General features: G+C 46.8%; 1 protein-coding gene across 1 annotated transcript in view; it reads right to left on the bottom strand.

The window, feature by feature from the left end:
* fbn1 (fibrillin 1) overlaps nt 1-14,040 on the bottom strand; it is a 44,339-nt gene that overhangs the window by 8,540 nt on the left and 21,759 nt on the right. The window contains exons 17-46 of the mRNA XM_056766157.1: nt 13,871-14,023; nt 13,606-13,659; nt 12,907-13,032; nt 12,694-12,819; nt 12,164-12,283; nt 11,941-12,078; nt 11,802-11,852; nt 11,585-11,710; nt 11,212-11,439; nt 10,983-11,108; nt 10,772-10,900; nt 10,565-10,690; nt 9,332-9,457; nt 9,128-9,250; nt 8,666-8,791; nt 8,449-8,574; nt 7,136-7,258; nt 6,929-7,051; nt 6,645-6,770; nt 6,118-6,240; nt 5,913-6,035; nt 5,668-5,835; nt 5,524-5,592; nt 5,313-5,438; nt 5,041-5,163; nt 4,803-4,961; nt 4,575-4,646; nt 4,368-4,493; nt 4,083-4,205; nt 3,884-4,003 (exon numbers count right to left, since the gene is read on the bottom strand). Of these exons, the coding sequence (XP_056622135.1) occupies nt 3,884-4,003; nt 4,083-4,205; nt 4,368-4,493; nt 4,575-4,646; nt 4,803-4,961; nt 5,041-5,163; nt 5,313-5,438; nt 5,524-5,592; nt 5,668-5,835; nt 5,913-6,035; nt 6,118-6,240; nt 6,645-6,770; nt 6,929-7,051; nt 7,136-7,258; nt 8,449-8,574; nt 8,666-8,791; nt 9,128-9,250; nt 9,332-9,457; nt 10,565-10,690; nt 10,772-10,900; nt 10,983-11,108; nt 11,212-11,439; nt 11,585-11,710; nt 11,802-11,852; nt 11,941-12,078; nt 12,164-12,283; nt 12,694-12,819; nt 12,907-13,032; nt 13,606-13,659; nt 13,871-14,023 (3,708 nt within the window). The remainder of the gene's footprint in view (nt 1-3,883; nt 4,004-4,082; nt 4,206-4,367; nt 4,494-4,574; nt 4,647-4,802; nt 4,962-5,040; nt 5,164-5,312; nt 5,439-5,523; nt 5,593-5,667; nt 5,836-5,912; nt 6,036-6,117; nt 6,241-6,644; nt 6,771-6,928; nt 7,052-7,135; nt 7,259-8,448; nt 8,575-8,665; nt 8,792-9,127; nt 9,251-9,331; nt 9,458-10,564; nt 10,691-10,771; nt 10,901-10,982; nt 11,109-11,211; nt 11,440-11,584; nt 11,711-11,801; nt 11,853-11,940; nt 12,079-12,163; nt 12,284-12,693; nt 12,820-12,906; nt 13,033-13,605; nt 13,660-13,870; nt 14,024-14,040) is intronic.

Below are 14,040 nucleotides of genomic sequence, written 5' to 3'. Positions count from 1 at the left end.
GAGAGAGAGAGAGAGAGTGTGTGAGTGAGAGTGCGTGAGAGAGAGAGAGTGAGTGAGAGTGCGTGAGTGAGTGAGTGAGTGAGAGTTAGTGAGAGAGAGTGAGTGAGAGAGAGTGAGTGAGTGAGAGTGCGTGAGAGAGAGTGAGTGAGTGAGAGTGCGTGAGAGAGAGTGAGTGAGTGAGTGAGAGTGCGTGAGAGAGAGTGAGTGAGTGAGAGTGCGTGAGAGAGAGAGAGTGTGTGAGTGAGAGTGCATGAGAGAGAGAGAGTGAGTGAGAGTGCGTGAGAGTGAGTGAGTGAGTGAGAGTGCGTGAGAGAGAGTTAGTGAGAGAGAGTGAGTGAGTGAGAGTGCGTGAGAGAGAGTGAGTGAGTGAGTGAGAGTGCGTGAGAGAGAGAGAGAGAGTGAGAGTGCGTGAGAGTGAGTGAGTGAGTGAGTGAGAGTGCGTGAGAGAGAGAGAGAGTGTGTGAGTGAGAGTGCGTGAGAGAGAGTTAGTGAGAGAGAGAGAGTGAGTGAGAGTGCGTGAGAGTGAGTGAGTGAGTGAGTGAGTGAGTGAGTGAGAGTGCGTGAGAGAGAGAGAGTGAGTGAGTGAGTGAGTGAGTGAGAGTGCGTGAGAGAGAGAGAGTGAGTGAGTGAGTGAGTGAGAGTGCGTGAGAGAGAGAGAGTGTGTGAGTGAGAGTGCGTGAGAGAGAGTGAGTGAGTGAGAGAGTGAGTGAGAGTGCTTGAGAGAGAGAGAGAGAGAGAGAGAGAGAGAGAGTGAGAAACAAAGAGAGTGAGTGAATGAGTGAGTGAGAGTGCGTGAGAGAGTGTTAGTGAGAGAGAGAGTGAGTGAGTGAGTGAGTGAGTGAGTGAGTGAGTGAGAGTGCGTTAGAGAGAGTGAGTGAGTGTTAGTGCGTGAGAGTGAGTGAGTGAGTGAGAGTGCGTGAGAGAGAGAGAGAGAGAGTGTGTGAGTGAGAGTGCGTGAGAGAGAGAGAGTGAGTGAGAGTGCGTGAGAGTGAGTGAGTTAGTGAGAGAGAGTGCGTGAGAGAGAGTGAGTGAGAGTGCGTGAGAGAGAGAGAGAGTGAGTGAGTGAGTGAGAGTGCGTGAGAGAGAGAGAGTGAGTGAGAGTGCGTGAGAGTGAGTGAGTGAGTGAGAGTGCGTGAGAGAGAGTTAGTGAGAGAGAGTGAGTGAGTGAGAGTGCGTGAGAGAGAGTGAGTGAGTGAGTGAGAGTGCGTGAGAGAGAGAGAGAGAGTGAGAGTGCGTGAGAGTGAGTGAGTGAGTGAGTGAGAGTGCGTGAGAGAGAGAGAGAGAGTGTGTGAGTGAGAGTGCGTGAGAGAGAGTTAGTGAGAGAGAGAGAGTGAGTGAGAGTGCGTGAGAGTGAGTGAGTGAGTGAGAGTGCGTGAGAGTGAGTGAGAGAGAGAGAGTGAGTGAGTGAGTGAGAGTGCGTGAGAGAGAGAGAGTGAGTGAGTGAGTGAGAGTGCGTGAGAGAGAGAGAGTGTGTGAGTGAGAGTGCGTGAGAGAGAGTGAGTGAGTGAGAGAGTGAGTGAGAGTGCGTGAGAGAGAGAGAGAGAGAGAGAGAGAGAGTGAGAAACAAAGAGAGTGAGTGAATGAGTGAGTGAGAGTGCGTGAGAGAGTGTTAGTGAGAGAGAGAGAGTGAGTGAGTGAGTGAGAGTGCGTGAGAGAGTGTTAGTGAGAGAGAGTGAGTGAGTGAGTGAGTGAGTGAGTGAGAGTGCGTTAGAGAGAGTGAGTGAGTGTTAGTGCGTGAGAGTGAGTGAGTGAGTGAGAGTGCGTGAGAGAGAGAGAGAGAGAGTGTGTGAGTGAGAGTGCGTGAGAGAGAGAGAGTGAGTGAGAGTGTGTGAGAGTGAGTGAGTTAGTGAGAGAGAGTGCGTGAGAGAGAGTTAGTGAGAGAGAGTGAGTGAGAGAGAGTGAGTGAGTGAGAGTGCGTGAGAGAGAGTGAGTGAGTGAGTGAGTGAGAGTGCGTGAGAGAGAGAGAGAGAGTGTGTGAGTGAGAGTGCGTGAGAGAGAGTTAGTGAGAGAGAGAGAGTGAGTGAGAGTGCGTGAGAGTGAGTGAGTGAGTGAGTGAGTGAGAGTGCGTGAGAGAGAGAGAGTGTGTGAGTGAGAGTGCGTGAGAGAGAGTGAGTGAGTGAGAGAGTGAGTGAGAGTGCGTGAGAGAGAGAGAGAGAGAGTGAGTGAGTGAGTGAGTGCGTTAGAGAGAGTGAGTGAGTGAGAGTGCGTGAGAGTGAGTGAGTGAGTGAGTGAGTGAGTGAGTGAGTGAGAGTGCGTGAGAGAGAGAGAGAGAGAGTGTGTGAGTGAGAGTGCGTGAGAGAGTTAGTGAGAGAGAGAGAGTGAGTGAGAGTGCGTGAGAGTGAGTGAGTGAGTGAGTGAGAGTGCGTGAGAGTGAGTGAGTGAGTGAGTGAGTGAGAGTGCGTGAGAGAGAGAGAGAGAGAGAGTGTGTGAGAGTGCGTGAGAGAGAGATAGTGAGTGAGAGTGCGTGAGAGTGAGTGAGTTAGTGAGAGAGAGTGCGTGAGAGAGAGTTAGTGAGAGAGAGTGAGTGAGAGTGAGTGAGAGTGCGTGAGAGTGAGTGAGTGAGTGAGTGAGAGTGCGTGAGAGAGAGAGAGAGAGAGTGAGAGTGCGTGAGAGTGAGTGAGTGAGTGAGTGAGTGAGTGAGAGTGCGTGAGAGAGAGAGAGAGAGAGAGTGTGTGAGTGAGAGTGCGTGAGAGAGAGTTAGTGAGAGAGAGAGAGTGAGTGAGAGTGCGTGAGAGTGAGTGAGTGAGTGAGTGTGCGTGAGAGAGAGAGAGTGTGTGAGTGAGAGTGCGTGAGAGAGAGTGAGTGAGAGAGAGTGAGTGAGAGAGAGTGAGAAACAAAGAGAGTGAGTGAATGAGTGAGTGAGAGTGCGTGAGAGTGTTAGTGAGAGAGAGAGAGTGAGTGAGTGAGTGAGAGTGCGTAAGAGAGTGTTAGTGAGAGAGAGTGAGTGAGTGAGTGAGTGAGTGAGAGTGCGTTAGAGAGAGTGAGTGAGTGAGAGTGCGTGAGAGTGAGTGAGTGAGTGAGAGTGCGTGAGAGAGAGAGAGAGAGAGTGTGTGAGTGAGAGTGCGTGAGAGTGAGTGAGTGAGTGAGTGAGAGTGCGTGAGAGAGTGTTAGTGAGAGAGAGTGAGTGAGTGAGTGAGAGTGCGTGAGAGAGTGTTAGTGAGAGAGAGTGAGTGAGTGAGTGAGTGAGTGAGAGTGCGTGAGAGAGTGTTAGTGAGAGAGAGTGAGTGAGTGAGTGAGAGTGCGTGAGAGAGTGTTAGTGAGAGAGAGTGAGTGAGTGAGAGTGCGTGAGTGAGAGAGAGTGAGAAAGAAAGAGAGTGAGTGAGTGAGAGTGCGTGAGAGAGTGTTAGTGAGAGAGAGTGAGTGAGTGAGTGAGTGAGAGTGCGTGAGAGAGTGTTAGTGAGAGAGAGTGAGTGAGTGAGTAAGTGAGAGTGCGTGAGAGAGAGTTAGTGAGAGAGAGTGAGTGAGAGAGAGTGAGTGAGAGTGCGTGAGAGAGAGTTAGTGAGAGAGAGTGCGTGAGAGTGAGTGAGTGAGTGAGTGAGTGAGTGAGTGAGTGAGAGTGCGTGAGTGAGAGAGAGTGAGAAAGAAAGAGAGTGAGTGAGAGTGAGTGAATGTGAGAGAGTGAGAAAGAAAGAGAGTGAGTGAGTGAGTGAGTGAGAGAGAGTGAGAAAGAAAAAAAGAGAGTGAGTGAGTGAGTGAGAGAGAGAGAGTGAGAAAGAAAGAGAGTGAGTGAGAGTGAGTGAATGTGAGAGAGTGAGAAAGAAAGAGAGTGAGTGAGTGAGTGAGAGAGAGTGAGAAAGAAAAAAAGAGAGTGAGTGAGTGAGTGAGTGAGAGAGAGTGAGAAAGAAAGAGAGTGAGTGAGTGAGACAGAGGGTTGAACTCTCACCTATACACAGGTCTGGAGTTGATTTGTAGCCATTGGGGCAGATGCAGCGATAACTGCCCACCATGTCAATACACTGACCGGGACTGCAGATGTTTGGATTCTCATCACACTCATTACGGTCTGATGAGAGATGAAGAGTAAAACAAACATCATCATCCTCATCATCAAACACACATGTTACAGTATTACACACACTTACCTACACACTGCTGTGTTGGTGTTTGCCGGTATCCTTGTCTACACTCGCAGCGGAAACTGCCAGGAACATTTAAACAGACAGCGTTCTGCTGACACACTGGACCATTCTGACATTCATCAATATCTACACACACAAACACAACATTGAGTTCTACATTAAAAAAAAAAAAATTAGAACACCAATTACCAAACCAAAATATATGAGAATATACTGGAAACCATAATGCAGTCATATCAATAAATACATTTCCAGACATTGGAATCAAGTGACATCACAAGTCTTTACCTTCACAGATGATCAGTTTGTCATTATACACAAAACCCATGGGACATTCACAGCGGAAACTCCCCAGCATGTTGATACACACACCGTTTTCACACACACCTCCAATGTCCCGACACTCATCAATGTCTGTGGATCACACACACACATGTGTTTATACTGTATATCTGACAGGATGTGTGTGTAGATGTTTGTGTGTGTGTGGTTTACCGATGACTTGACCGGTGTAGATGTCAATAGTGTATCCCGGCCTCTCACTGCCACACAGTACCGCAAACTCATCTACAGCAGAAAGCACACATCACACATAAATGAAGTTGAAATGTATAGATTTGTGTCATCGTTTGGTGTAGTGTGGGGAGGATCACAGGATACAATCTACAGTTTCTATAGTCTGAAGACACGTCTAGAATCATTGTGTGTGTGTGTGTGTCTCACTGGTGCTTGGGACAGGACACTGTTCGCAGGGTTTATTCCACGCTCGGCCGATGTTGTATGAACAGCAGCAGGCTTTCTTGGTCATGTTGGTAGCCAGCTCTCCGTCACATGTGCCATTATCAGTGTAGAAGTTTCTGTAACACAAGCTCTTCCGCATGTCTACACACACAATGACAAACACATCACAATCTGAACTCAATCCGCACACTCTGTGTTGTGTTGTTGTGTGTAGACCGACCCATGCAGTTGTTTCCTCCGTTGATCTGCATGTACTCAGGTGGACATATACAGGTGTAGTTTCCAATGGTGTTATAACACCGACCCGGACCACAGATCCCAGTCCTCTCACACTCGTCTACATCTGAAAAACACAAACAAACTAAATCACTCCTTTCACTTTCACTCACATTTTTACTTGTTGTCCATAGCTGTACTTTCATGTGAAAGTGTGTTTGTGTGCGTGTTTGTATGCCTACAGTCTGCGATGTGTGTGTAGGATGTTTAACTGACCTTCACAGATTCTGGTGTCTTCATTGAGCCCGAAACCTTTGGGACATTCACACTGAAAACTGCCGAAGGTGTTAATGCAGTTTCCACCCTGACACAATCCAGGCAGCTCCTGACACTCATTGATATCTGCAACACACAAACAGCAGAACACACAACAAGTGATGCTGCATCTGCTACACAAGCATATTTGAATCTGTGTGTGTTAATCTACCCTCAAGTATGACTGTGATGGGATTGGGTCGGAATCCTTCTCCTCCAGGACACAGAATTCTGTACTCCGCTGCAGGAAACCACAAGAGATTGAGTTCCAGACAGTGTGGGTGTGTGTCTGTGTGTGTGTGTGTGCGTCACTCACTGGAGTTGAGGGAGGGGCAGGCCTCACAGGGTGAACCCCAGGCCTGACCCTGGGAACAACAGCAGGAGGCTTTGGACACCCCCACACCGATCTCATTAGAACAGTCCAGACTGTCAGAGGAGTCACCACGGTAACGAATCTCCAGGTAACAGTTTCCCGAGCGGGTGTCTGAAACACATCACATGTGCGTACACGCACTGCGTCTGCGTCACGTGTGTCATCTGAAGGTGTCGTGCGCATCTTACCCACACAGCCAACTCCCGTGGGGTTGAGCTCGAAGTCTGGAGGACAGTTGCATATGTAGCTGCCGGGGGTGTTGACACACAGCCCGCTGATGCAGGTGGTGGGGTCGGCACACTCGTTCACATCTGACGCAGGGCGGAGAGAGAGGACAGTCAGACGAGAGGAGACGGACACCAGACACGGGAGACGTGTGAGATGATGTCATACCTGTGCAGTTTCCTCCACTTCTGTCCAGCTCATATCCCGGATCACACAGACACCGGAAGAGACCCGGGATATTTCGACAACGGCCGTTCACGCAGATATCAGCAAACGAACACTCGTCAATGTCTGTAGCGGGAGACACACACGCAGTGAGCATAACACACAGGTCAGACAGACAGACAGGTCAGACAAACAGGACAGACAGACAGGTCAAACAGACAGACAGAGAGTAAGACGGGTCAGACAGACAGGTCAAACAGACAGACAGACGGGTCAGACAGACAGACAGTCAAACAGACAGGTCAGACAGACAGGTCAAACAGACAGACAGCTCAGACAGACAGACAAGTCAAACAGACAGACAGGTCAGACAGACAGGTCAAACAGACAGACAGCTCAGACAGACAGACAAGTCAAACAGACAGACAGGTCAAACAGACATACAGGTCAGACAGTAAGACAGGTCAGACAGTCAGACAGACAGGTCAAACAGATATACAGTCAGACACACAGACAGGTCAAAGTCTCACCTTCACAAGCTGTGCCGTCTGCAGTAGGAATGAAGCCCATGTCACACTCACAGCGATATCCACCAGCGATGTTCAGACAGTGTCCACTCTCACACAGATTCACATTCTCAGTACACTCATCAGTGTCTGCAAAACACACACATACACACACACTTCATGTTGTGTATCTGTGATGATAAATCTGATCATGTCCACAGGTGTGTCTGAGGTTACGTTTATTAGTCGCCTATAAAACAATGAAGGTTTAGGAGATGAGCTCATATGTCAGGCCTGTGTGTGTGTACCTGTGCAGTAGAATCCATCTCCACTGAATCCCTCTTTACACAGACAGCGGTACGAGCCCATCGTGTTCATACAGTTTGCGCTGGAGCTGCACATGTGTGTGCCATTGGAACATTCGTCCAGATCTGAAAGAGCAAACGCACAGAGCTGTAAGCGCTCCAATATTTTATGTCACATGATCAGATTTGTGTGTGTCTGATGTAACAGACCTCTGCATTCTAGTCCGTCTCCAATCCAGCCCGGAGCGCAGCTGCATTTAAAACTGCCAGCTGTGTTTGTACAGGTCGCATGTCGATCGCAGTTCTGAGCTCCGATCTCACACTCATTAATGTCTGAAACACACAAAAGAAGAGTTACAGTGACGGCGCTGAACATTAAGACCTGATGACCCAGCGTCAGTGCCAGAGAGCGTCAGGTCTGACCCTTTTATAACAGCAAAATCAATTGTGTCAAAGCTACATGAAACCATCCAGCTGACCATAAATGACAGTGATAAAGAAGATGAAAGTGTTTCAGTGTTTACTCAAAGACAACGAGACCGGTTGACACGAGCTCATGAAGGAAATGAGTCATTCTCATATCAAAGACACAAATGACATCAACGTGTGTGTGTGTGTGAGACCTTCTAGCTATGAGAAGCCAAGAGGATGTGATGTCACGCTTGTTCATAAGTTGCCAATGAAAACACATGCGATGCTGAAGGGAGACGTTACACAAGAGCGAGAGGAAGATTCTATGATCAATGTTGATCTTACTTCTGATGTTCGGCGTTTCAATAAAAATCAAACCCATCAGGGCTCTTTGAATTCATGTTTAAACAATCAAGACTGATGCTTGTGGGTAAAAGATTTCTTTCTGCAAAAGAATTGGAAGGATTTAGAACGGCTCAGTCAAACAGGCATGTGTCAGGAGAACACACACACGTCACGCAAGTGCCTGGAAACAGAGCAAAACATCCAGTCACGAAACGCTAAGAATCCGATGGAACACAGAGCGTGAGAGGCTTTAACTGCTTCACTCTAACTGGCTGATTCATGACAGACTGATCAGCGCTGAAGAATCTGGGGTGAAAATCTCATAGCGCTCTCCCTCACATGCAAACATCTCAAGAACATGTGGAGCAACAGAATTCCTGCGCTGTGACTCAGATGTTCAGGAAAACACGAGCGAGCGGCGAGGGGTCTGTCTGTTCTGCTGCACGTGTGACAGCTGCACGGGCTCCACTCGTACCACTCCTCATGTCTCCCTCTCTCGCTAGTGAACACCCTAATCTCGCATAGCAACCACATCCTAACAACCACCCACAATACCACTGTATGACTGTGTCTGTGAGGTTACACTAGAATAAACCGCACACACACACACCAGCAGTGATGTCATGTGATGAGCAGCTGTGTGTTGTCAGCGTTCTGTAAACTCTGACCCAGCCGGGCCGCAGCTCTGACACTCAGCTGAGCACTGCATCACACACTTCAGACCAGACAACACTTCTCTTTCTGTGTGTGTGAGACGGGTGCCTCACCTGTACAGCCTGTCGTCCCCTTCCTGACGGAGAAGCCGAGGTCACAGTGACAGATGAATGAACCTTTTGTGTTCTCACACTTCCCACTCAGACAGATGTTTGGGTTGAGCTCACACTCGTTCACATCTGACAGACACACACAGACAGAAGATGAACTTCAAGTACACATCAGAAATAATGAGATACAAGTGAGTGAAAGAATTTTTCTTCTAATCACCCAGACATGATTTCATATCCTCAGACGACATGAATCCATCAAAACACAGACACTGGAATTCTCCTGGAATATTTGTGCACTGACCGCCGTCACAGATATCATGACTGTCCTCACACTCATCGATATCTGCAAACAAAACACACACAGTGACAGGTCTTCACACGGTTGCGTGTGTGTGCACTGGTTTGACCTTCATTATAAGGACACACACAGTGTGTATTCGTGTGTTTGGCCACGCCCCCTACATAATGAAGACATACCGATATCCTTGTAATTCAAAACGTAAAAAAAACATACTAAAAAAATGTTTTATTGAAAATGTAAATGTGCAGAAACTTTTGAATGATTCTTAGGATTAAGGGATAGAATATACAGTTTGTGCACTATAAAATGCATGACGTCTATGGAATGTCCCTGTAAACCACCAATACCAACATGTGTGTGTGTTTGTGTGATTCTCACCTGTGCAGCTCCTGAGGTCAGGCATGAGGGCGTAACCACGGCGACAGCTGCACTCATAACTGCCCTCTGAGTTTGAGCAGAAAGTCTCACAGCCTCCGTTTTCAATGGTGCATTCATCGATATCTGAAAGACACAGAGACTCTGAATGACTGCAGTGACATCACATCATCACATATGACATCATAACGGCCGTCTATGTCTCACCCTCACACGCCAGTCTGTCCTCTGTGGATTTATATCCAGTGTTACACGAGCACTGATAGCGTCCGATCATATTGACACACTGACCGTTCTTACACAGCCTGTCACTCAGTTCACACTCATTAATATCTGCAGAAGAAACACAGAGATGATGATTCAGAGACAACTGATCGATCAGTAAACTCGAAGCCCACTTTCAACTTCAAGAAAACACAACAGGAGAAATGAACTACATCACAACATTACAGGGGTCATAAGACACGTCTGAAAGGAATATTATGGTTTGTTTAAGATGTAATGATATGTGTATACTGGATTTAATGTTCAGAAACGCTGTATTTAAACACACCGTGCATGTTTCTCTCCTATCTGAAAAGTGAGGTGTGCTCTGATTGGCCAGTTCACCAGTGTGTAGAGATTGGTGGAAAACTGCAAGTAAGTGAGGGAAATGTAACGCCTCTGACCATATTTGGAACATCAGGTTCCTCTTCAATTGTACTGACAGGTACTCCACCTTACTTGTGTATACATTTGGGCGATCTTAGTCAAATCAGACCACCAACTGACGTAGATTTGTGGAGGTGTGGATACACCAGGCATTTAATTCACTTCTTTTGTTCCCACACTCGAATTTATGCAATGTTACGTGTCTAATACATGCATGGGCAACTTATAACATGCCAAATGCACAGAAAAACACGTGTTCGCGGCCTAGGACCCCTTTAACGTTGACACTGGTCATTATAAGCATTCTCAGTTTGTGTCAAGACGGAAAGTCACAGGGCTTCAGAGCAATATTAGGGTTGGTTTAGTCAATGACGAAATATTTCCTCTAATGCTGTAAACATGTAGTTCAGCCCTAATAAGGCAGAAAGAATCAGTAATCAGACGTGAGATCAGACCAGAGGGGCGTGTCCAAGAGAATGAGATTAAAACCAGCTGCGGTCCTGAGACACACAGGCTACACGCTGAACTCAAGAGTTTATCATCAATCTACAGTACTCACAGCCTTTCATTGTGAATGTGCTTGATTCTTTAGTCAACACAGTACTAGAAAGAAACAAATAACCTTTATAATATCACAATTCCAAACAAACAAGAACAATGCAAATGACAAATCTGGAGAATTTCTAGACGCAGCGCAGAATTCTATGACTGTAAGTCCACAAGCGTTTACTTTGATTTAAATCAGCCAATCACAATTAACTCAGTAACCATGTGACCTCACACACTGACCTAAGCACGCGGAGCCGTCAGGAGCAATCTCATGTCCCTCGGGACACACACAGCGGAAGCTTCCCTCTGTGTTGATGCATTCTCCACCTCTGCACAACAACGGGTTACGTTCACACTCATCAATGTCTGAAACACAGAACAACACACAACTCTCAGTTCTTTAACACCGATCCATGATGCTAGTCAATCACCGTGTGTGAGTCTTACCCATGCAGTTCTTCATCATCATGAATCCACTCTCATATCCAGGGAAACATTCACACTGAAAATCACCTGCTGTGTTGGCACACGTGCCGTGACCACAGAGGTCAGGAGAGATGCGACACTCATCGATATCTGCGCACATACACACACACACACACATCAGTGGTGAAAGTGTACATCCGTGTTTAGTGCTGAACACATCTTCATATCTCACCTGTGCAGTTTCTCTCGTCAAAGTCCAGAGCGAATCCACTGTCACACCTGCAGCGAAAGCTACCGATGGTGTTCCTGCAGCGGCCGTTGGTGCACAAGCTGTGAATCATCTTACACTCATTTATATCTGCGAAGAAACCCAGATTACTGCTACAATATGAATCTAGTCACGTCAAACTAAGTGAAACTGATGCCTGATGTAGACTCGTCAGCAGACACGCTCACTCCACCTTTGAGGAAGGGTTTCCCGTTGATGAAATCTCCGCGGTGAGAGAATCCAGGCCCTCGTGGGCAGAGCTGCGAGTATTCTGCCGTCCCTCTCTCTGGACACTCGTCACACTCTGGGCCCCAGGCCACGCCCACCGAACAGCAGCATCCATCCACGCGATGACGTCCGGGAATGGAAGCACCGCATCGCTCGTCGATGTGTGTGAGATAACACAGCTCAGTGCGCAGGTCTGTCAGATGATACACACACATGTTCACCTCCTCGTGTGCTGTGGCGTTTCATGACTCATGCATGATTCTGTCGTGTTTGTGTATTTTCCTTATAATCTCAACTAGAAAACGGAAAGAAGAATGCAGAAATGACAACACACATACCTACACAAGTTCTTCCAGATGCGTCTACAGTCATGCCGCTGGGACACTGACACACAAACGATCCGTCTGTGTTCACACACTTCCCATTAATGCAGACGCCAGGAAACACTTCACACTCGTTCACATCTGCACACACACACACACATGTAGCGTGTGGACTTCAGGACGAGCTCATGGACACAATGAAGACTGAATCACAGATAGCTGGAGTTCTCACCCTCACAGACGTTTCCTTTCACCCTGGCGTAACCTTTAGAGCAGATCCGGTCTGAAACAGCACATGACAAAGACCTCAATGCACTTCACTGCGGGTCACGTGTAGAGGTTTAGGGTTCAGTGTGTGAAGAGGACCTCACCTGGTTCACACTTGGCACAGGGTGACCCCCACGCTGACCCCAGTGAAGAACAACAGTGAGACTTCAGTGTCGCCCCGTTTATATTGATCTCACACTGTCCGTTCACCACCTTCAGCCAACATGTGCCTTTAGTGGTCTCTGAAACACACACACGCATGCAGACAAAGAGGTGAAGCTCAGCATCATGAGCGGTGACGAGTGACAGGTTCTGTGATTGGCTCACCCACACACAGCGTTCCCGAGCTGTCCAGTGTGCTGCCCGTAGAGCACAGACACACGAAGGACCCTGGGCTGTTCTTGCACTCGCCGTTGACGCACGGATTGGTCAAACACTCGTCGATGTCTAAAGACACACACAGAACATCAGTGTGACCTCAGGATTACTGATCTTTAGATGAGAAGAACCATCTTTCAACCAAATACACAACACATTTACAATATACTTCAACTTAAATTTAAACAAGTGAATACACAAATCATTTCACAACTCTAACAGAATAAAAAAGTGCATATGCTGGTTAGGTAGGTTTTGAAGCATGACAGCTGGTTTAACCATCACAAGACCAGCTAAAACCAGCATATGCTGTTTTTTTACAGGGAATGGTATGCAAAACATCTTTGATTTTAATCCTTCATTAACTATTTCAAATACTCATAATAACTATAACAATGTGTACATAGTGAAAATGTCATTGTCAGATGTGTTTAATGACTTGGATGAGATGTAGTCTCATCTCAGAGAGAATGTGGTACCTTCACACACTTCAGTCTCCGACTGAAAGCTGAAGCCTTTGGGACACTGACAAGTGAAGCTGCCAGGTGTGTTTCTACACAAGCCGTTCTCACAAAGATGTCTGTTCATCATACACTCATCAATATCTGACACACACACACACACACAGTCATTAGATAAACATGTCATTTAACAGGAGACACAGATCTCTAGAGATATACTGTATGTCTGACCGATGCATGTCTTTCCAGTGAGGTCCACCTCAAATCCCAGATTACAGTTACATTTGTACGTCCTTAACATGTTCTCACACACGCCGTTCTGACAGATGTCCGGATCCAGAGCGCACTCGTTTATATCTAACACACACACACACACAGAGAGACACTTTATATACATACGTGTTTAAATTATGTCATACTTCACCCGAAAAATAAAGGAAAGGTATAAATAGTGAGAGAGAGAGAGAGAGAGAGAGAGTAAGTGAGTGCTCAAGAAGCTCAAACCTGCTGCAAGATATGTCAAGTCCTGCCACGACCAAAGAACAACCAGCACAACACAACACTGACAGGACAACACACACAAACTGACACTATCACCCTCATTGAGGACTTTAATTAAAACTCTTTTTCTGTTTATATTGAGATGTATATATATATAGATTTTTACTTATATTTTTAGAAATTACTTTTAATTTAATTTTATCTTATTTTTGATCTTAATCTGTATTTCTGCATCTTAATATTTAATCTTGTGCTTTGGAAATGTAAATTTTCTTTTATCATGCCAATAAAGCTCCTTTGAATCTTGAGAGAGAGAGAGAGAGAGAGAGAGAGAGAGAGTGAGTGAGTGATAGAGAGAGAGAGAGAGAGTTGTTGATAGGTTGTGTAAAATTCCCCCATATATTTACTATAATGTGTTTGTTCTCGTACCTCTGCCATCAGTCGTAGTTCCTGGGCCGTGACTGCAAAGAGCTGAGAACTCCGCTGGAAAACATAAACCCACACAAACACTTTTATCGGTCTTCGGAGAACTCCAAACACATGTGCAGAGGCCGGATAAACACACACAGAGGTCACAAACACACTTCTAGAGCTTTCATTTCAGATCTGTGTTTAACCTATAACACAATGATGCTGACGTCACTGTCTCTATGGTGACCAGGCCGCCAGAGCATTGATGGGTGTGTGTATGTACCTGAGTTGAGGGGCGGGCAGGGTTGGCAAGGCTCTCCGAAGGCGTACTCAACATTCGCACAACAACATTCAGATTTGGTCACAGCACCAAAGAAAGGTCGCACGCACTGACCACGTTTATAACCGCCGTAACACGTGCTGCGCATGTGTGTGTCTGCAGAGGACAAAAAC

The sequence above is a fragment of the Triplophysa dalaica genome, chromosome 14 (genome assembly GCF_015846415.1).
Source record: "Triplophysa dalaica isolate WHDGS20190420 chromosome 14, ASM1584641v1, whole genome shotgun sequence".
In the NCBI taxonomy this organism is placed as follows: domain Eukaryota; kingdom Metazoa; phylum Chordata; class Actinopteri; order Cypriniformes; family Nemacheilidae; genus Triplophysa; species Triplophysa dalaica.
The sequence above is the reverse complement of the archived record's forward strand: the minus strand, read 5'-3'. Positions and strand labels throughout refer to the sequence as shown.